The 22,421-nt window shown below is 51.0% G+C and overlaps 1 protein-coding gene across 1 annotated transcript in view; it reads right to left on the minus strand.

Annotated features, from left to right (window-relative positions):
- Window positions 1–22,421, minus strand: part of RTN1 (reticulon 1) — a 162,666-nt gene that overhangs the window by 55,325 nt on the left and 84,920 nt on the right. Inside the window, exon 3 of the mRNA XM_064153149.1 lies at window positions 13,761–14,543. Coding sequence (XP_064009219.1) covers window positions 13,761–14,543 — 783 coding nt within the window. The remainder of the gene's footprint in view (window positions 1–13,760; window positions 14,544–22,421) is intronic.

Raw genomic sequence — 22,421 nt, forward strand, 5'->3', positions numbered from 1 at the left:
CTCCACTGCAAGTGTCTGAGAGGCTGAGCAAAAGCAGCCTGCTCTCTTGCTTTGGAAAACAACTTCCTAAACAAGGAAGCAGTGCTGCTTGTGTTTCAGTGGTGCAATAGTCAACAAATTAACCTTCAGAAATCCTGGCTATTCTCCACTGGCTTTTCTGTAAGCTTTCCTACCCTGCTCCTTGCTCGTTGCCCAGATACAGATCTTGTTTAGTGGATGCTCTCTGCATTTCATTAGGATTTATGCAATAACTCCCCCCTCCCTCCTCTCTAAGGAATTGTCTGTCTTTCTAAAAGAGATCAGAAAAAAGGTGTCTGAACAATGCCTGCCTCTGCTAATGGCATTCACTGAGTGAGCAGAGATCCTAGGTTGCTTTGAAATGAGTCCCAGTGTCTCTGGGATTGTCAGAAGATGGAGTTTGATCATGTACCACTGTGGATCCCAAGTAACATCAAGCAAGGCAGAGGGCTTATACAAGCCTGGCAGTGCACAGTTATCAGACCTTGGGAATACTCATTTCACAGAATCACAGACTCACAGAATTCTCTCAGATTGGATTGGATTGGAGTCCAATCATGAGTTTCACCCTGACAAGTCCTTGACTAAACCAAAGCCCTCAGCACAACATCTAATTGCTGTGAATCGCTGTGGTTGGAAAGGGCCACCAGCATCAGCCAGTCCAGCCTTCATCCCAGCAGCCTTCATCACTAGACCATTGCCTCAAGCACCACATCCACTCTCCTCTAAAACACCTCCAGGGATGGTGACTCCACCACCTCCCTGGGCAGCCTGTTCCAGTGCCTGACCACCTGCTCAGGAAAGAACTTCCTCCCAACACCCAACCTAAACCTTCCCTGATGCAACTTGAGGCCATTTCCTCTTGTCCTATCATTAGTAATTACACAGTATCACAGTATCACAGTATCACAGTATCACCAAGGTTGGAAGAGACCTCATAGATCATCAAGTCCAACCCTTTACCACAGAGCTCAAGGCCAGACCATGGCACCAAGTGCCACGTCCAATCCTGCCTTGAACAGCTCCAGGGACGGCGACTCCACCACCTCCCCGGGCAGCCCATTCCAGTGTCCAATGACTCTCTCAGGGAAGAACTTTCTCCTCACCTCCAGCCTAAATCTCCCCTGGTGCAGCCTGAGGCTGTGTCCTCTCGTTCTGGTGCTGGCCACCTGAGAGAAGAGAGCAACCTCCCCCTGGCCACAACCACCCCTCAGGTAGTTGTAGACAGCAATAAGGTCTCCCCTGAGCCTCCTCTTCTCCAGGCTAACCAATCCCAGCTCCCTCAGCCTCTCCTCATAGGGCTGTGCTCAGGGCCTCTCACCAGGGAGGGAGAAGAGACCAGCTCCAGCCCCACTACAGCCTCCTTTTAGGTAGCTGTAGAGGGCAATAAGGTCCCCTCTCAGCCTCCTCTTCTCCAGACTAAACACCCCCAGCTCCCTCAGCTGCTCCTCTCAGGTCATGTTTGCCAGACCTCTCCCCAGCCTCACTGCCCTTCTCTGCACCCACTCCAGCACCTCAGTGTCCCTCCTATACTGTGGTGACCAAAACTGGGCACAGTACTCGAGGTGTGGGCTCACAAGTTGCTCTCCCCCCCTTAATTCTTGCAATATCATTGCACCTTCTATTAAAAACCAAGAAGCAACGAAAAAAGACCTTACATTTGGCTCATTTGCATGGAAAGTGCTGCTCCAATAGTGGCTGCATCTAGCCAGATGATGTAGCAACACCAAGAGTTGTTTCCCTGGAAACTTAACTCTTTAGGATTGAGTTTGAAGGCAATCAGTCCTTACTGAAATGCCTACTTTACCTGGCAGCCTGTGGCCGTTTGGGCTCGGTTTCTAGGTCAGACATAAAAGCATTCAGAAGAAAGAAACTTAGAAGTAGAAGCTCTAAGGGGAGAGGTGATCTTTCTAAGCATAGGCCATCTAATGGCAACAATGGATAACAATATAATTCCATTGGAACATCAAGAGTTTTATGTCTGGAAGCACAGCTTGGACCTTCCCTTTGCTCTTCTGCTGTGCCTGCTGCTATCTTCCCCCACTGCTGTTTTGGCTGCTGCTGGTTTTGCTGCTTCATCACCACTTGAACCCTTCTCCATCTTCCTTAAGGTTATTACATCTCTCTAGTAGTTTATTTCTCCTTAAACTATAAGAAAGACAATTTCACTTTGCCCTGACACACCCATCTGTGTCCAGTTCTGGGCTCCTCAATTCAAGAGAGATGTTGAGGTGCTGGAAGGTGTCCAGAGAAGGGCAACAAAGCTGGTGAGGGGCCTGGAGCACAACCCTGTGAGGAGAGGCTGAGGGAGCTGGGGGTGTGCAGCCTGCAGAAGAGGAGGCTCAGGGCAGAGCTCATTGCTGTCTGCAACTCCCTGGAGGGAGGCTGTAGCCAGGTGGGGTTGGGCTCTTCTGCCAGGCAAGCAGCAACAGAACAAGGGGACACAATCTCAAGTTGTGGTGGGGGAGGTCTGGGCTGGATGTTAGGAGGAGGTTGTCAGAGAGAGTGATTGGCATTGGAATGGGCTGCCCAGAGAGGTGGTGGAGTCGCTGTCCCTGGAGGTGTTGAAGCAAAGCCTGGATGAGGCACTTAGTGCCTGTCTGATGGTGATAGGACAAGCAGCAGTGGGTGTAAGCTGCAGCACAGGAGGTTCCAGCTCAACACAAGGGGGAACTTCTTTCCTGTATGGGTCCCAGAGCACTGGCACAGGCTGCCCAGAGAGGTTGTGGAGTCTCCTTCTCTGGAGCAATTCAAGGCCTGTCTGGATGTGTTCCTCTGTGATCTGTGCTAGATTGTGTGGCCCTGCTCTGGCAGAGGGGTTGGAGTCAGTGATCTCCTTGGGTCCCTTCCAGCCTCTAAAATCCCCTAAAATCCTGTGATTCTGTGATCCTGTGATCCCCTCAGAGCTTCTACTTCTAAGTTTCTCTGTTGTGAATATTTTCATGTCTGAGCTAGAAACCAAGCTCAAATGGGCACACAGTCTGTATAGTCTAATGCCAAATTGTTAATGCAAGCTGAGTCTGCTGCCTCAGAAGCCTCTCTCCCTAAGACCTGTCGGTTGGCAAAGGTAACACTGATTATCTGTGTCCTTTCTATGCCTCTCAACTTATCCCAGCTCTGGAGGACTCCTGAGGTCACCTCCCACAGCAGTTTGCACTCCAATGAACTGAGCTGTGGATTACTTTCACATGAATTGTGAGAAGGCTTGCATGTATTTTCCAGTCATGTTAGACAACTGCAGGAAAGTACTGGAGGACTGGCAGCACCTAGGTGGAGCCAGTCACTGCCCATGCTACAGAAGGCTTCTATTAGGAACTGCAATGTGAAGCAAACTCCAACATCAGCTGATCAAATCAAGAGAGATGTTGAGGTGAGGCTTTGCTTCACACCTCCAGGCACAGTGACTCCACCACCTCCCTGGGCAGCCCATTCCAATGCCAATCACTCTCTCTGACAACAACTTCCTCCTAACATCCAGCCTAGACCTCCCCTGGCACAACTTGAGACTGTGTCCCCTTGTGCTGTTGCTGCTTGCCTGGCAGAAGGCCTATAAATATGTACAGTCCTGTATTCTACTCACTCACAGGCAAGGAAGTGGACAGAAATCCTAGGAGAAGACATATGATCCTCCTACACTAAGCTACACCCAAGTACCTCTGAGCATCCAGCCACTGTTTAAGATGCTTTGACATGTGTTAAAAGTTTGACCTTACCCAACACACAAGGAGTAATTTTTATGAGCACAGACAGAAAATCAAGGGAGGAAAAAGATGCAGAGGTGAAATGAGGTTATGAACAAAGCTAGGTGTGGTCATAGCAAAGTCATGTTCTGGTATATGTGTGTGATGCTAAGCACAAGAGGGCATCATAGAATCATAGAATCAACCAGGTTGGAAGAGACCTCCAACATCATCCAGGCCAACCTAGCACCCAGCCCTATCCAGTCAACCAGACCATGGCACTAAGTGCCTCAGCCAGGCTTTGCTTCAACACCTCCAGGCACAGTGACTCCACCACCTCCCTGGGCAGCCCATTCCAATGCCAATCACTCTCTCTGACAACAACTTCCTCCTAACATTCAGCCTAGACCTCTCCCACCACAACTTGAGACTGTGTCCCCTTGTTCTCTTGCTGCCTGCCTGGCAGAAGAGCCCAACCCCACCTGGCTACAGCCTCCCTTCAGGTACTTGGTGGTTACTGATCCCAGGAAAGCCACAATTTGGGATAGGAGAGAAAATCTTCTGGTCTTGCATTGCTCTGATCCTTTCCAGGGCTCAGGCATCTTCTCAAAGTGACTACTCTTCCCATTACAAATGCTGCTACACTCCCATTGGACCAAACTCCAAGGAAGTCAGCATCTGACCATCAATCTGCTCTCGTTGTCCCCTCTGCAGACAGGACAGGGGGACCCTGCAACCATACATGAGGCCAAAAAGTGCCAAACTCACTCCTCCCTCCCTGAAAAACAAAGGGTCTGGGAGGAGTGGAATAGAAATCATGCAGAGCACAAACCTGCTGGTGTGCATGCTGTTCACTTCCACCACCATGACCTGCACGTCTCTAGGTCTCTCCAGCTCATCTCTGGCTGAGTTATCACAGCTTGACAGCTTTAACAAGCCATCATTTGGCAGCAGAATTGCATTAGCTGGCCAGAAATGGGGAGGCAGGTCACAGCCTGCTGCAAAGGCAGAAACATTTCCAACTGTTTGGCCCACAGTAAAAAAAAAGCTATCTGTGAAGCTCCTCCTCCTCCTCCACAGGCAGAGGAACATGGGGCAGCTCAGCTGGAGTGGGGAAACTCCTCTCATCACAGTGTCTGGAGATGCTGTCTAAGGCCTCTGTCATTAAAAAGTCTCTGGAATAAGACCCTGTAAAACGAGGCCACCTAAATGTGTCTGCAGAGTCCTGTCACATGTTCAGAGTCCTTATTTAGACTCCTTCAGTGGAGCAAAAGCAGAATTGCAAAGCAACTGGAAGTCAAGACCTCCTGGGTCTACCAGTCCACTGCTAAACCTTCCAAAAGATCAAGAATGCACCATGGAAAGGTAAATCTCTGCTATGAAACTATTCTCAGTAAGAAATTCACCCCTCTCTCCTTGCTGCAGCTCTGCATGCCTCATAGAATCAAGCAGGTTGGAAGAGACCTCCAAGATCAGCCAGGCCAACCTAGCACCCAGCCCTGGCCAATCAACCAGACCATGGCACTAAGTGCCTCAGCCAGGCTTGGCTTCAACACCTCCAGCCACAGAGACTCCACCACCTCCCTGGGCAGCCCATTCCAATGCCAATCACTCTCTCTGACAACAACTTCCTCCTACCATCCAGACGAGACCTCCCCTGCCACAACTTGAGACTGTGTCCCCTTGTTCTCTTGCTGCTTGCCTGGCAGAAGAGACCAACCCCACCTGGCTACAGCCTCCCTTCAGGGAGTTGTAGACAGCAATGAGCTCTGCCCTGAGCCTCCTCTTCTGCAGCCTCAAACACCCCCAGCTCCCTCAGCCTCTCCTCACAGGGCTGTGCTCCAGGCCCCTCACCAGCTTTGTTGCCCTTCTCTGGACACCTTCCAGCACCTCAACATCTCTCTTGAATTGAGGAGCTCAGAACTGGACACAGCACTCAAGGTGTGGCCTGAGCAGTGCTGAGTACAGGGGCAGAATAACCTCCCTTGTCCTGCTGGCCACACTGTTCCTGATGCAGGCCAGGATGCCATTGGCTCTCTTGGCCACCTGGGCACACTGCTGCCTCATCTTCAGCCACTGTCTACCAGCATCCCCAGGTCCCTTTCTTCTTGGCTGCTCTCCACCCACTCTTTATTGACTGTTTTTATCACTCTAGACAATAAACAGCTCCATATTTTTGCCACAACTTTGACTTGCTGGGCCACAAAGCCAAGGAATATCATGCATCAGAGCAGAGAGACAAAAGGAGGCTGAAGTATGTCTTAGCTGCATCTCCTTCACTCACCACCTTAGCCTTATTGCCACCCCTGACCTTACCTTAGGAGTGTCACAGGTATGGAATGAGAGGACTGGCTTGGACAATAGACTGATTGCAAGTGCTGCAGGTGCATCCCTAGCATGGGGCTTAGCAGTGTAGATGTTATTTCTTTTTCCAAGCCTCTCTACTGTTAATGTTTTTCTTTGGTTTCCAACAGAGAGTGCACAGTAGTAGTTTCTAAAGAGAGTAGACAGAGGAAGGGCCATGCACACAGCAAAGATCTGTGAAACAATGCAGGCTATGGGATCAGAGAGCACAGGAGAAAAAGAATCCCTTTTGCTGAGGGGAAGAGTCCATAAGATTTGTATACAAGTTGTGAGTCATGATGTGCAGTGTACCTGCAGCTAATGGCTTTGAGGCAGCAACACAGAATTGAGCCAGATTTCCAGACTCCAACTCTCAGCTACCTCTAAACTTCTCTCTTTGCTGAGAAGATGGACAAGACCCTGAGCAACCTGACCAAACTGCTTTGAGGAAGAGGTTGCAGTGGAGACCTTTGAATTCCCTTTTGCACCTTGAGTGCTGTGTCCAGTTCAGGGCTCCTCAATTCAAGAGAGATGTTGAGGTGCTGGAAGGTGTCCAGAGAAGGGCAACAAAGCTGGTGAGGGGCCTGGAGCAGAGCCCTGTGAGGAGAGGCTGAGGGAGCTGGGGGTGTTTGAGGCTGCAGAAGAGGAGGCTCAGGGCAGACCTCATTGCTGTCTACAACTCCCTGAAGGGAGACTGTAGCCAGGTGGGGTTGGTCTCTTCTGCCAGGCAAGCAGCAACAGAACAAGGGGACACAGCCTCAAGTTGTGTTGGGGGAGGTCTAGGCTGGATGTTGTTAGGAAGTTGTTGGCAGAGAGAGTGATTGGCATTGGAATGGGCTGCCCAGGGAGGTGGTGGAGTCTCTGTGCCTGGAGGTGTTGAAGCAAAGCCTGGCTGAGGCACTTAGTGCCATGGTGTGGTTGACTGGATAGGGCTGGGTTCTAGGTTGGACTGGATGATGTTGGAGGTCTCTTCCAACCTGGTTGATTCTATGATTCTATGATTCCCACCTAAATTATTCCCTGTGGGAGGCATGTACACAGAGGTTCATAAATCTGCTCCCAGGGTTTTGTGGCAAGGCTAGGTCTGGATTCACATGCTTACTTCTCCAGTTAGGTTTTATCCCACTCCTCCTCAGCACCACAAAGTCAAGACACTCCAGCCCTATTAGGACATCCCTCTTCCACACACCTTTTCCAAGCATGGACTTTCCAAAGGATGCAAAACTACTGGAGCCCCATAGAAAGCAAACTGAAGCAGGCAAAACAGATGGGCCAGAGTGTGCAGGCACTTAGAGCAGATGGAACTCAAATATTAAACTAACATCACCGTATGCTTAAGCCACAGCCTGGCTTGCTGATTGCAGAGCCAGCCTGGGGAAAGCATGGAGATGAGAAACAAGCCTCAGGTTGCTAAATCACCCTGCCAAACATTCCCTTCCCATAGAAAAATGCCTCAGTAGCAACACCTCCAAGAGCAGGGATGTGCTAACTTGATGTAGATGATGTTTTGCTGAACAAAAAGCCTTCCTCATAGCTTAAGGCCTCTCTTCCAGATCTCTGCTGGAAAATCATTTGTGTGAAACTGTAAAATCAGTCTGTGGCACCAAAGAGGAGTGGATGCAGTGAGAGATCAAGGGGGGAAAACCCACACTGCTTCCTGCTTGTCCGCTGTGTGACAGCCCTGGATACCACCAGACAGCATGAGAGGCACCAGAGGGGAGCAGAAGCATATCCATCAGTCCAGACCATTTGCCATTTTCAGCCACAAATCCAGAACTGATCCTACTGCAGCTTGGGATCCTGCATGAGAGACACCAGTACACCAGACAGAAATGGGTGGTCATGAATCTTGGAGTCCTACTACGTGCTTAGCCCACAGCAGCCACAAAGAGCTTGAGGTAAGGACATGCTGTGGCAGGGAACTAACTTAGATGAATGCTACAAAAGCCTTTCATAAAGTGTAAAACTCAGGATGCCTCATAGCAGGGTGACACAGAACTGTGCTGCAGAAGAAAGCATGTTAAGTGATGAATTCTATTTGACTGCCTTTCATAGAACCTTAGAATCAGTCAGGGTTGGAAGGGACCACAAGGAGCAGCCAGTTCCAACCTCCCTGCCATGCCCAGGGACACCCTACCCTAGAGCAGGCTGCACACAGCCTCTGCCAGCCTGGCCTCAAACATCTCCATCCATGAGGCCTCAACCACCTCCCTGGGAAACCCATTCCAGCCTCTCACCACTCTCATACTCAACAACTTCCTCCTCACCTCCACTCTGAATCTCTCCCCCTCCAGCTTTGCTCCATTCCCCCCAGTCCTGTCAGTCCCTGAGAGCCTAAAAAGTCCCTCCCCAGCTTTTTTGTAGTCCCCCTTCAGATCCTGGAAGGCCACAAGAAGGTCACCTGGGAGCCTCCTCTTCTCCAGCCTGCACAGCCCCAACTCTTTCAGTCTGTGCTCACAGCAGAGCTGCTGCAGCCCTTTGATCAATCCAGTGGCTCTTCTCTGGACATGCTCCAGCATCTCCACATCCCTCTTGGAATGGGGGCTCCAGAACTGGATGCAGTATTCCAAGTGAGGTCTCAGCAGAGTGCAGTAGAGGGGGAGAATCACCTCCCTGGCCCTGCTGGCCACACTTCTGCTGTAGCTCTGCTTGGCTTTCTGGGCTGCAAGTGCACACTGCTGGCTCCTGTTGAGCTTCTTGCCCACCAGCACCCCCAAGACCCTCTCCTCAGAGCTGCTCTCCAGCCACTCACTTGCCCAGCCTGCAATTGTGCTTGGCATTGCCTCAACCCAGCTGCAGGACCCTGCACTTGGTCTTGTTGAACCTCCTGAGCTTGGCTTGTGCCCACCTCTGCAGCCTCTCCAGATCCATCCGGATGGCATCCCTGCCCTCCAGCCTGGCTGCTGCACCACACAGCTTGGTGTCATCACCAAACTCCTACAGGAAGACTCTGCCTGGAACTTGGGTCCTGCCAGTTGTGCCATGTAACATGCAAGTGACAGCACTACCTCACAGCCCTGGGCCTGGGGTTTCTTTTCCCTATGTTAAATTTTGCCATAAAACAAAAACTCTCACTTTTAATGTTTACTTCTCCTTTCCCCCCCACCCCCCCGAATCTGAGCTCAGACATCTGATCTGGAAGGTAAGCAGCTGCTGCACACTTCATTAAGTGGATGGAGAGCAAAGCATCTCCAAATATTGTCATTGAAAGAGAGGCTGCAGAGAGACATGATGCCTCAGCATAAGGGATATCTCCACCCAAAACCAGGTCCCTAGGCTGTGGGACACCAGCACATGATAAGCAAAGCCAGGGCCACCAGGAGTCACAGGCATGGCAAGAGAAGATTACAGGATCACAGAATGTTAGGGGTTGGAAGGGACCCAAGGAGATCATCCAGTCCAACCCCCCTGCCAGAGCAGGACCACACAATCTAGCACAGATCACAGAGGAACACATCCAGACAGGCCTGGAAAGGCTCCACAGAAGGAGACTCCACAACCTCTCTGAGAAGCCTGTGCCAGTGCTCTGGGACCCTTACAGTAAAGAAGTTCCCCCTTGTGTCGAGGCAGAACTTCTTGTGCTGCAATTTACACCCATTGCTCCTTGTCCTAAGATAGGAAAAGACTCAGCCAAAATGCTCCTTTCTGGTCTGCCTTGGTCCAGGCTTCCTCTGGGCTTCTCACAAACTGCCCCAGGCCAAAGGGTGCATGTTTCCAGGAGCTCTAAAAGCTCCTACATGTTCAGGATGTGTGCAATCCCAGCCTGGATGTCACCTGGGCTATGCAATGTCACAGTGCTGCCAAGCCCACATTGCTCCACTCTATTACTTTCCAAAGCCTGTGAAATTCTGTTGCAAGACAGGGATTTCTTAGAGCAAACCCACACATCTGCATTCCTTGCTCTGACTACTGGAAAACACAAATGCAGCTTCATCTTCCTGCTCTGTGCCCAAAGATTTAACAGAAAGAGAAAAGAAAAACAGAGAAACTGAGCTGGCAACCTTTTCTCCACAGCCAGATGTGCTCTAAGCCCTCTTGTGTAAGGGCTCTCTGTGAAGAGATGCCAGGAGTGATGTGTGGGCAGTGACAGCTCAGCAGCACACATCTTGCTACTGCTCTGCTGTGCTAGTTTGAAGCTAGCTGGAATATTTTGGTGAGAGGAATTAGATGCTAGGCTGTAAAAAGGAAACAGTGGTGATGTCTGCTGCACTCATAGGCTTGCTGAGATGGATAAGAACAAGAACACAAACACAGGTAACAGAGTTGCTCTCTCTGGCTTTGGCTGCCTCCCTTCTCTCCCTAACCTGCTGTCTGTGTAACTAATCCTTCTGCTTCCTAACCCTCCTGGCCCATTCTCCAAACTCACCTTGAACGTAAGGCAAAGTCTGGGATAAGGTAGAGTGTTGGGAAGAAGGTGGAAGGGTGTTTGGGAGCCCCTCCTAGGGACTCTGGGTTCTGGGAGGGCTGCTTGTGTTTCTCTATCACATTTTAAACTTGTCTATTGCTGTGTCCAGCTGTCTATATTGTAAATATCTGCTTGTATATTGTGCTAAGCTGTAAACCATAGAATCATTGAATCAACCAGGTTGGAAGAGACTTCCAAGATCACCCAGTCCAACCTAGCACCCAGCCCTATCCAATCAACTAGACCATGGCACTAAGTGCCTCAGCCAGGCTTTGTTTAAACACCAAGGACATTGTAACAAGTTGGGGTTGGGCTCTTCTGCCAGGCAACCAGCAACGGAACAAGGGGACACAGTCTCAAGTTGTGCCAGGGCAGGTCTAGGCTGGATGTTAGGAGGAAGTTGTTGGCAGAGAGAGTGATTGGCATTGGAATGGGCTGCCCAGGGAAGTGGTGGAGTCACCATCCCTGGAAGTGTTGAAGCCAAGCCTGGCTGAGGCACTTAGTGCCATGGTCTGGTTGACTGGCCAGGGCTGGGTGCTAGGTTGGCCTGGATGATCTTGGAGGTCTCTTCCAACCTGGTTGATTCTATGATTCTGTGATTCTCTGATAAAGCTCCATTCTAATTCCCAGCTTGGCTGAATCTATCCTGGGTGATTTTCTTAAGTGGGGGTGTGCGGGGGGAGAGGTCACACCCAAACCATCAAATCTGCCTTCCCCTTTTTGATCCACAGGAGGCAAAGCAGCTGGCGACACACAGGCGGCAGCTGCGCAACCCTGGCCAAGACGAGCCTGTGCTGCAGCGAGCAACGCGACCCTTCCGACCGTGCGGAAAGCACAGCGGCAGCTTAGCGGGTGCCAGCCCGGGAACAGCTCCACTGCTTCAGCTCCAGGCAAATGGAGGTTGGGAGCCCCTGACCGTTTTATCTATTGCCACTGGATGGCAACAGACGTTAAGCGGAGAGGGTGAGGTAGCGCTGCGCGAACCGCGCAGGCACTGTGGCTGCTGCACCCTCCCGTTCAGGGCAGCGGCCGGGGCAGTCCGCACGCCCTGCAGCGCACCGCACCGCACCGCACCGCACGGCACACACCGCCGAGGGGTCCCGCAGAGAGATGCTGGCAATGCCACCAGCGAGACCTGCCTGGGTTGGACCTGGGCTTTCCCCTTTGCACAGCTTACAGTCAGCCGGGCTGGAAGAGACCTCCAACATCATCCAGCCTAGCACCCAGCCCTGTCCAGTCAACTAGACCATGGCACTAAGTGGTCTCTTCTGCCAGGCAAGCAGCAAGAGAACAAGAGGACACAGTCTCGAGTTGTGCCAGGGGAGGTCTAGGCTGGATGTTAGGAGGAAGTTGTTGGCAGAGAGAGTGATTGGCATTGGAATGGGCTGCCGAGGGAGGTGGTGGAGTCACTGTGCCTGGAGGTGTTGAAGCAAAGCCTGGATGAGGCACTTAGTGCCATGGTCTGGTTGATTGGCTAGGGCTGGGTGTTAGGTTGGACTGGATGAGCTTGGAGGTCTCTTCCAACCTGGCTGATTCTATGGTTCTATGCTGATTCTATCTATCCAGGATAGGGCTGGACTGAAGGGTCTTGGTTGGATACATTGGACTGGATGATCTTGGAGGTCTCTCCCCACCTGGCTGATTCTATGATTCTATGACTCTCCATATTTTGTTACCTTGAGCTCACCTCCCCATAACTTGAAATAAGCTTTAATAAGTTCCACAATAATAATCTCAAGAGACTCTACCTTTTTGTGTTCCTTGCTTTAGGCACTGGAGTGTCTCAAGGGAGAAAATCACATAGATAAATAGTTCTCTATGCACCACAAAATAGCATTTAGCTGTCTTGTGTCTATCCTGAATGAGAGGTTTCTGCTGCTATTGTCCTAAGAGAATAAAGGTGGGAAACATAGACACACTGTGACAGAGGGAGAAAGTCTGTTCATGCACACAGGGATTTTCCTTGACTGTCATATCACAGTATCACAGTATCACCAAGGTTGGAAGAGACCTCACAGATCATCAAGTCCAACCCTTTACCACAGAGCTCAAGGCTAGACCACGGCACCAAGTGCCACATCCAATCCTGCCTTGAACAGCTTCAGTTAGTACCAATTTAAACAATGACAGAAATTAAATGAGACATCAAAGTTAAGCTTAACAAAAATCTTAACATGATCAGGGGGAACTGAAACTTGTAACAGAGCCTGAATCATACTCACAGAATCAAGCAGGTTGGAAGAGACCTCTAAGATCATCCAGTCCAACCTAGCCCCCAGCCCTGTCCAATCAACTAGACATGGCACATGAAATCTCAAACTCAAGGGGCAGGCAACTAGCTGCCAACATAACATTCCCCAACTACTTCCCCCAAACCCAAGACTGAATTGCTGGCCTTGTGCCCAGAACAGCACACAGAACACGACATGGTTGCAGAGAGCCATTGCTAGACATTGGTGGAAGAGTATGTAAGGTAAATTCAATCAGCATTATAGCTTCTGGTGTTTGAGCAGGGCCTGGGCCAGTCCTACAAAAGAGGACTTTGAGAAGGGGGAAATAAATGGTTGGAGCTCATCCTGCTCCTGAGGGAGCTAAGAGATGCTTGGTGTGACATGGTCTCTGGCAGAAAAACATAGCAATAATCATATGTTTCTTATTCAGCCTGTTAATGTCATTAGTTCATTACTGCTAAGAACAGCAGTATAACATACAGCACTGTAACATATATAGGCAACCAGCAGCAGAACAAAGGGACACAGTCTCAGGTTGTGGTGGGGGAGGTCTAGGCTGCATGTTAGGAGGAAGTTGTTGTCAGAGAGAGTGATTGGCATTGGAATGGGCTGCCCAGGGAGGTGGTGGAGTTGCTGTGCCTGGAGGCGTTGAAGCAAAGCCTGGCTGAGGCACTTAGTGCCATGGTCTGGTTGACTGGCCAGGGCTGGGTGCTAGGTTGGCCTGGATGATCTTGGAGGTCTCTTCCAACCTGATTGATTCTATGATTCTAGGATCTATGTACAAATCAGTCTTAAGTTACTAAGGTTCCTGCTTGATCCAGTATATATATGCTTAAGCCTAAAAATTACTGTTGCTGGTATTCATTTTTTTTCATGTGGGAATGGAAAAGGAGAAAAAAAAAGGAGGATAGGAAGTCACAGATAATTTGTGCACCATCAGGGCACATCCTGCTTCAAGCTGAGGTTATCCAGTGCCAGCTGCCCTCTGCTCAGCACTGACACCTCCCCTACAAGCAACAGGCAGCTCTCCCTCCTCCCCCTTCTCACCAGCACCCCAAGAACAACACAAACATCTGCATTTACCTTTCTGCTTACTTAAAAATGGCAGTAGAGACGAAGCCAGGGAACTTCTCTTGCCAGAGTCCTTGGAAGAGACTTTACTTTGGTTAACAACAGTTTCTTCAATGGGTTTCTTCAGGATTATTCTTTCCTTCAGCTCCTCGGTGCTGACAGCGGAGGTCAGGGGCTCAGCACCTACTTTTGGGGCACCAAAGGAAGATTTCAGGTAGGATGCAGACTCTGCCAGGTTTTCCCTGTTCATCTTGCTCTCTGTGGTTTTGTTTGCTTCGTAGTCCGAGGCGTCATTGCGCGAGCCGTTCTCTTCCTTGATAATGTCCATGACCATAGGCTTCATCAGAGGGGAGTCTTGCTCCCTCTTTGGGCTCTCTTCAGAGGCTGATGAGGCATCACAGGACTCAATGATGAGCTCACTGTCAAGCTCAGCTTCCCTCTCCTCCCGCAGGATGCTGTACTGGATGGAGGGGGAAGCGGGCGATGGAGGGGGCCCTCCAATGTGGCTGAAGGTCATGTAGTTGGAGTGCAGCACCTCCTCGGCAGCCAGTGGGTCCTCTGACACCAGCTCTATCTCTGAGTCCCCTGACTCAGCACTGCTGGCATCGTTATCCAGGTGTGAGGAGGCAGCAGGGCGCCCAGGTTTGGCCCGTTGCTCTTTCTTCTCAGCGGAGAGGCTTGGTGACCACTGCACCTCTTGGGTCTCAAAGGAGAAGCTTTTTGCCTCCTTGATGGCGCTGATGAGCTCATCCTCCGACAGGCTTCCCTTGCCCTGCGACTCTGAGCCAGATGGTTCTGCCACCCAGAAAGAAAAGCAGGGAACAGGGGGAAAATCGTTAGTAATAGGACTTGCTGGATGCTTGGGAAACAAACACAATGGATTTCATGACAACATGAGATGATAACACAGGCAGGAAGCTTCCCTGTCCCAGATGGGCTGCCCAGGGAGGTGGTGGAGGCACCGTCCTTGGGGGTCTTCAAGAAAAGACTGGCTGAGGCACTTAGTGCCATGGTCTAGTTGATTGGTTAGGGCTGGGTGCTAGGTTGGACTGGATGATCTTGGAGGTCTCTTCCAACCTGGTTGATTCTATGATTCTATGATTCTATGACTAACAGCAACAGCAGCTTGTCCTTGGCAGAGTGTTTCCATGCACCTATTATAAAAGAAGTAACCTTTGCAACTTTCACTGAGGAAAAAGCTGAGGCACAAGGCACTGCTGGTCAGTGACGTGGTTTTCCCCAGGGAAGTCACCAGTCATAAGGAATGTGGACTCAGGCCACACATGGCAGCAACTGTCACTGACAGGCAGGGGAAAAATACATACATAGGGCTGGTGGGATTCTGACACCTTTAATCAGAGAATCATGGAACCATAGAATCATAGAATCAGTCAGGGTTGGAAGGGACCACAAGGAGCAGCCAGTTCCAACCCCCTGCCATGCCCAGGAACACCCTACCCTAAATGACGCTGCCCACAGCCTCCTCCAGCCTGGCCTTAAACACCTCCAGCCATGGGGCCTCAACCACCTCCCTGGGCAACCCAGTCCAGCCTCTCACCACTCTCACACTGAACAACTTCCTCCTCACATCCAGCCTGAACCAGCCTGGACCTATGCACCTCCAGCTTTGCTCCATTCCCCCCAGTCCTGTCAGTCCCTGACAGCTTAAAAAGTCCCTCCCCAGATTTCTTGGAGGCCCCCTTCAGATCCTGGAAGGCCACAAAAAGGTCACCTGGGAGCCTCCTCTTCTCCAGACTGCCCAGACCCAACTCTTTCAGTCTGTGCTCACAGCAGAGCTGCTGCAGCCCTCTGAGCATCCTCCTGGCCCTGCTCTGGACACAATCCATGATCTCCACTTCCCTCTTGTCCCAGGGCCTCCAGAACTAGATGCAGTACTCCAGGTGGGGTCTCAGCAGAGTGGAGTAGAGGGGGAGAATCACCTCCATGGCCCTGCTGGCCACACCTCTCCTGCTGCAGCCCAGGCTCTGCTTGGCTTTCTGGGCTGCAAGTGCACACTGCTGGCTCATGCTGAGCTTCTCCTCCAGCAGCACCCCCAAGTCCCTCTCCTCAGAGCTGCTCTCCAGCCACTCACTGTCCAGCTTGGATTTGTGCTTGGTGTTGCCTCGACCCAGATGCAGGATCTTGCACTTGCTCTTGTTGAACCTCCTGAGCTTGGCTTGTGCCCACCTCTGCAGCCTCTCCAGATCCATCCGGATGGGATCCCTTCCCTCCAGCCTCGCTGCTGCAGCACACAGCTTGGTGTCATCAGCAAACTTGCTGTGAGTGCACTCAATGCCTCTGTCCATGGCACCCACAAAGATGTTGAACAAGACTGGTCCCAGGACTGTTAATCCTAACAACTCATGTGTAGTTTTATCAAACTTTAACTCTGAGGTGTGGAACATTCTTGGTCAGAAACTCTTCTCAGAGTGTTCCAACTCCTAACATCCTGTGATCCTGTGACCCTGTGCTTGTGGTGTGATGAATTCTCTCTTTGCTTTTGTCTCTGTTGGGTCTAAGAATGAACTCTTTTAATTTTTTTAACTGTAATTCTTACTGCTGTTAAGAACTATCTTAAGCAAGGAGTGACTGACCAACTTGTCACACAGAATTTGAAACCATACTTGATTTATCCCCTGCATTTCCTGTCTGTGGGCATGGAAGAAGGCATCAGTGAAAATGAGCATTTGAAAAGGCTTGCTGGTCAGACAGCATTGGCAAGCAGTCTGCATCCCATTCTAGGAGGGTACCCAGCACCAGAACTCCCACCTGTTCTGCCTCCCTATCACTTTGCCCTGTGGGATTTTGTAATGAAATGAAAACCAGAAAGTAAAATTTCATGTAAAGGCCTTGCAGTAAGGGGGGGCAGAGACAGCATGAGGTGCATCAGCAGCTGTCTTGAGTTACTGCATAGGGAACAGGCTTCACTTGATCATGGGGACAGAGTAGCTGGAAAGCAGCCAGGAGAAAGGAGCCTGGGGGAACTGGTAGAGAGTAGCTGAAGATGAGGCAGCAGTGTGCCCAGGTGGCCAAGAGAGCCAATGGCATCCTGGCCTGCATCAGGAGCAGTGTGGCCAGTAGGACAAGGGAGGTTATTCTGCCCCTGTGCTCAGCACTGCTCAGGTCACACCTTGAGTGCTGTGTCCAGTTCTGGGCTCCTCAGTTCAAGAGAGATGTTGAGGTGCTGGAAGGTGTCCAGAGAAGGGCAACAAAGCTGGTGAGGGGCCTGGAACACAAACCCTATGAGGAGAGGCTGAGGGAGCTGGGGGTGTGCAGCCTGCAGCAGAGGAGGCTAAGGGCAGAGCTCATTGCTGTCTGCAACTACCTGAAGGGAGGCTGTAGCCAGGTGGGGTTGGGCTCTGCTGCCAGGCAAGCAGCAAGAGAACAAGGGGACACAGTCTCAAGTTGTGCCACGGGAGGTCTGGGCTGGATGTTGTTAGGAAGTTGTTGTCAGAGAGTGATTGGCATTGGAATGGGCTGCCCAGGGAGGTGGTGGAGTCTTCATTCCTGGAGGTGTTGAAGCCAAGCCTGGCTGAGGCACTTGGTGCCATGGTCTGGTTGATTGGGTAGGGCTGGGTGCTAGGTTGGCCTGGATGCTCTTTCAGGTCTCTTCCAACCTGGTTAAGAGGGGCAGGGGGAAGGTGCAGGGGTGGTTGAGAGCCCCTCCTGGGGACTCAGGTTTCTGGGAGGGGAGTTGGTTTTTTCTATATTACCTTTTACCTTGTCTATTTCTGTCTATAACTGTATCTACTGTAAATCTCTGCTTGTATATTGTGCCAGCTGTAAATAAATAGCTTCATTCATATTCCCAGAGCCAACTGAGACTAGTCTGGGTAACTTCTAAAGTGTGGGGGGGCAGGGAACACCCAAACCATCACAACCTTGAGAACCAAAAAGTCCTCTGTGGCCAGCAGCAGGCTGGCACAAGGAAGTGTATAAATACCCATTGCCTTTCAGTGCCAGAGAGGTGCCTCACCAGACCACATCATCCTTCCCCACAAAGATGATGGCCAGCCAGTAAAAGTAAAGCCTTTTCAAAAGGCCTGCTCCAAGCAGGGGGTCACTGGAGGCTTTGCCAGAATGCTTGGTGGGTATCTAGGAGCGACAGCTTTGCTGGGTCACTGGGTAGAAAGAGCAAGGGCACAGTTCACATTGCTTTCTCACAGATGCACAGGCTGGGAGCAGCTTGTCCCTGGCTATGGGAAAGGGAAGTGCAGAGAAGTACCCTGCAGGAGCCAGCCTCTGTAGAAGATGCCTGCTCCTGTCCTTAATACAATACCTAAGCAGTGCTTCTGGTTTTCCAGAACCCTGATGTAAGGTGGTAGGACCTCCCAGGGCTGTTTGGGCAGTGCTGGGGATCAGCTTTGCCCATGGAGTGGAGTATTTTTGAGCCAGCATTTATGCCAGCCACACCAGTACCTCCCAGTATGGCAACAGCCATGAACCTCAGCCACACACTATTTAACTGTTTTGATAGGATATGGTTATGAAGTATCATGAAAACAGCCTTCAACTGCTGTCAAAGACTGAACAAATATCAGTTAGAGTCTGAAGTTCTAATTACTGCATAGTGCAGAAAGTGCAAATTGATAAAACCCAGCATGTCCCAGCAGCAGTGTTTGATGTCACCCAGACAAACAAAAGAAAAATGGGGCTCTAAGGTCTATTTACTTGCTAAAGATGCAAGGGCCTGCATCTGGGTCGAGGCAATGCCAAGCACAACTACAGGCACTGGGCAGTGCCAGGCTGGTTGGAGAGCAGCCCTGAGGAGAGGGACTTGGGGGTGCTGCTGGACAAGAAGCTCAACATGAGCCAGCAGTGTGCACTTGCAGCCCAGAAAGCCAAGCAGAGCCTGGGCTGCAGCAGCAGAAGTGTGGTCAGGAGGGCCATGGAGGTGATTCACCCCTCTGTTGTGCCCTGGTGAGACTCCACCTGGAGTGCTCCATCCAGTTCTGGAGCCCCTATTCCAAGAAGGATGTGGAGATGCTGGAGTGTGTCCAGAGAAGGGCCATGAAGATGCTCAGAGGGCTGCAGCAGCTCTGCTGTGAGCACAGACTGAAAGAGTTGGGGTTGTGCAGTCTGCAGAAGAGGAGGCTCCCAGGTGACCTTCTTGTGGCCTTCCAGGATCTGAAGGGAGCCTACAAAAAAGCTGGGGAGGGACTTTTTAGACTGTCAGGGACTGACAGGACTGGGGGGAATGGAGCAAAGCTGGAGGTGGGGAGATTCAGAGTGGAGGTGAGGAGGAAGTTGTTGAGCATGAGAGTGGTGAGAGGTTGGAATGGGTTGCCCAGGGAGGTGGTTGAGGCCCCATGGCTGGAGGTGTTTAAGGCCAGGCTGGCTGAGGCTGTGTGCAGCCTGCTCTAGGGTAGGGTGTCCCTGGCCATGGCAGGGGGGTTGGAACTGGCTGCTCCTTGTGGTCCCTTCCAACCCTGACTGTTTCTATGATTCTAAAGTTTCTGTCTGATGCAGGCAGGATGAACTGACAGCTGTGGCAGACTTTTTCTACCTCGCTTTTGTGTGCAAAGGTGTGCACGTGTAGCTTGGGACAGGAGCAAGGTATTGCTTTTAAGGGCAGGTGCTGGGGACAGGAGCTAGGTATTGCTTTTAAGGGCAGGTGCTGGGGACAGGAGCTAGGTATTGCTTTTAAGGGCAGGTGCTGGGGACAGGAGCTAGGTATTGCTTTTAAGGGCAGGTGCTGGGGACAGGAGCTAGGTATTGCTCTTAAGGGCAGGTGTTAGGCTGGGTGAAAATCCCAGGCTGCCATTTGAAAGAGATTCCAGTTGATATTTAAAAGCTCCTAGATGCCATCAAAGCAATGGAAATGGAAAAGAATGGAAATTCAGCTTGGGGATGTTTATTGTCTAATGGTCCTTGTCAGAGGCATTCAGACCCAGGATGCTGACATTTCACTTCAAGCCTGAACATTCTGGTTTGTGTCACAGCATGTTGTTCCTGTTTAACATATTAGAGGACTTTGCTTGCAGCACAAGAGCTTCTGCCTCAATACAAGGGGGAAGTTCTTCACTGTAAGGGTCCCAGAGCACTGGAACAGGCTCCCCAGAGAGGTCATGGAGTCTCCTTCTCTGGAGACTCTCAAGGCCTGTCTGGATGTGCTCCTCTGTGATCTGTGTTAGATAGCATTGTCCTGCTCTGGCAGGGGGGGTTGGACTGGATGATCTCCTTGAATCCCTTCCAACCCCTAACATCCTTTGAGCCTGTGACCTGTTTTAGCAGTCTGTAGCAGGGGACAATGAGGAATAGATATGATGCACACCTGCAGTACTCATGAGACTTTTGTGCTTTTGCACATACACCATCACCACCCCTCCACCCCCACAATCAGCAACCTTCAAAAGAGACTACTTCTTTCTCCTTCCAAGTCCCTTTGTATATGAGGTGACAGCATTTTGCTCCTCAGCACCTTTTAAAAGCAGCACTTTTCACTTGAAAGCAGCACTTAGCTTTCATGGCCTTAAAACAGCCATTCATTTTTTGAAGAGTTAAGCCTGTGTTTTAGTTTGAGCCTAGCTGGGGTATATGGGTGAGAAGAATTGGATGCTAGGCTGTGAAAAGGAAACAATGCTGATGTCTGCTGCACTCATAGGCTTGCTGAGATGGACAAGAACGAGAACACAAACATCCACAACAACCCCATGCAAAGATACAGGCTGGGGTTGGAGTGGCTGGAGAGCAGCCAGACAGAGAGGGATCTGGGGGTGCTGATTGATACCCGCCTGAACATGAGCCAGCAGTGTGCCCAGGTGGCCAAGAAAGCCAGTGGCATCCTGGCCTGCATCAGGAATGGTGTGGCCAGCAGGAGCAGGGAGGTCATTCTGCCCCTGTACTCTGCACTGGTTAGACCACACCTTGAGTGCTGTGTTCAGTTCTGGGCCCCCCAGTTTAGGAGGGACATTGAGATGCTTGAGCGTGTCCAGAGAAGGGCGACGAGGCTGGGGAGAGGCCTTGAGCACAGCCCTACGAGGAGAGGCTGAGGGAGCTGGGATTGGTTAGCCTGGGAAGAGGAGGCTCAGGGGTGACCTTATTGCTGTCTACAACTACCTGAGGGGTGGTTGTGGCCAGGAGGAGGTTGCTCTCTTCTCTCAGGTGGCCAGCACCAGCACGAGAGGACACAGCCTCAAGCTATGCCAGGGGAGATTTAGGCTGGAGGTGAGGAGAAAGTTCTTCACTGAGAGAGTCATTGGACACTGGAATGGGCTGCCCGGGGAGGTGGTGGAGTCGCCGTCCCTGGAGCTGTTCAAGGCAGGATTGGACGTGGCACTTGGTGCCATGGTCTGGCCTTGAGCTCTGTGGTAAAGGGTTGGACTTGATGATCTGTGAGGTCTCTTCCAACCTTGGTGGTACTGTGACACTGATACTGTGTGATACTGTGATAGATAACAGAGCTGCTCTCTGGCTTTGGGCTGCACTTTTCTCTCTCTAACCTGCTGTCTGTGTGACTAATCCTTCCGCTTCCTAACCCCTCTGGCTGATCCTCCAAACTCACCTTGTATCTAAGGCAAAGTCTGGGGTAAGGTAGAGGGGTGTGGAGAAGGTGGAAGGGTGGTTGGGAGTCCCTGCTGGGGACTCTGGTTTCTGAAAGGGCTGTGGTGTTTCTGTATTACTTTTTAACTTGTCTATTCACTCACTGATAAAGGGGAAATCTCCTACTCAAGGGTGCTCAAAATATACACTCACCAAAGGGGGAGTGAGGAATTGCTCAATCCACAGATAGACTGGACTGGATGATCTTGGAGGTTTCTTCCAACCTGATTGATTCTGATTCTATAGCTGTAGATATTGCAAATGCCTGCTTGGATATTGTGCTAAGCTGTAAATATAAAGCTCCATTCCTTAACTTCCAGCCACTGAGTCTAGCCTGGGTGAATTTCTTAAGTGTGTGTGGGGGACAGATAACACCCAAACCATCACACTGAGCCACACCAGGTAACACCCAAACCATCACACCCAGCCACACCAGGTAACATCCAAACCATCTCACCCAGCCACACCAGGTAACACCCAAACCATCACACCCAGCCACACCAGGTAACACCCAAACCATCACACCCAGCCACACCAGGTAACATCCAAACCATCTCACCCAGCCACACCAGGTAACACCCAAACCATCACACCCAGCCACACCAGGTAACACCCAAACCATCACACCCAGCCACACCAGGTAACATCCAAACCATCTCACCCAGCCACACCAGGTAACACCCAAACCATCACACTGAGCCACACCAGGTAACACCCAAACTATCACACCCAGCCACACCAGGTAACACTCAAACCATCACACCCAGCCACACCAGGTAACACTCAAACCATCACACCCAGCCACACCAGGTAACACCCAAACCATCACACTGAACCACACCAGGTAACACCCAAACCATCACACCCAGCCACACCAGGTAACACCCAAACCATCACACTGAGCCACACCAGGTAACACCCAAACCATCACACCCAGCCACACCAGTTAACACCCAAACCATCACACCCAGCCACATCAGGTAACACTCAAACCATCACACCCAGCCACACCAGGTAACACCCAAACCATCACACCCAGCCACACCAGGTAACACCCAAACCATCACACCCAGCCACACCAGGTAACACTCAAACCATCACACTGAGCCACACCAGGTAACACCCAAACCG

This window comes from Pogoniulus pusillus, chromosome 1 (assembly GCF_015220805.1).
Source record: "Pogoniulus pusillus isolate bPogPus1 chromosome 1, bPogPus1.pri, whole genome shotgun sequence".
Taxonomy (NCBI): domain Eukaryota; kingdom Metazoa; phylum Chordata; class Aves; order Piciformes; family Lybiidae; genus Pogoniulus; species Pogoniulus pusillus.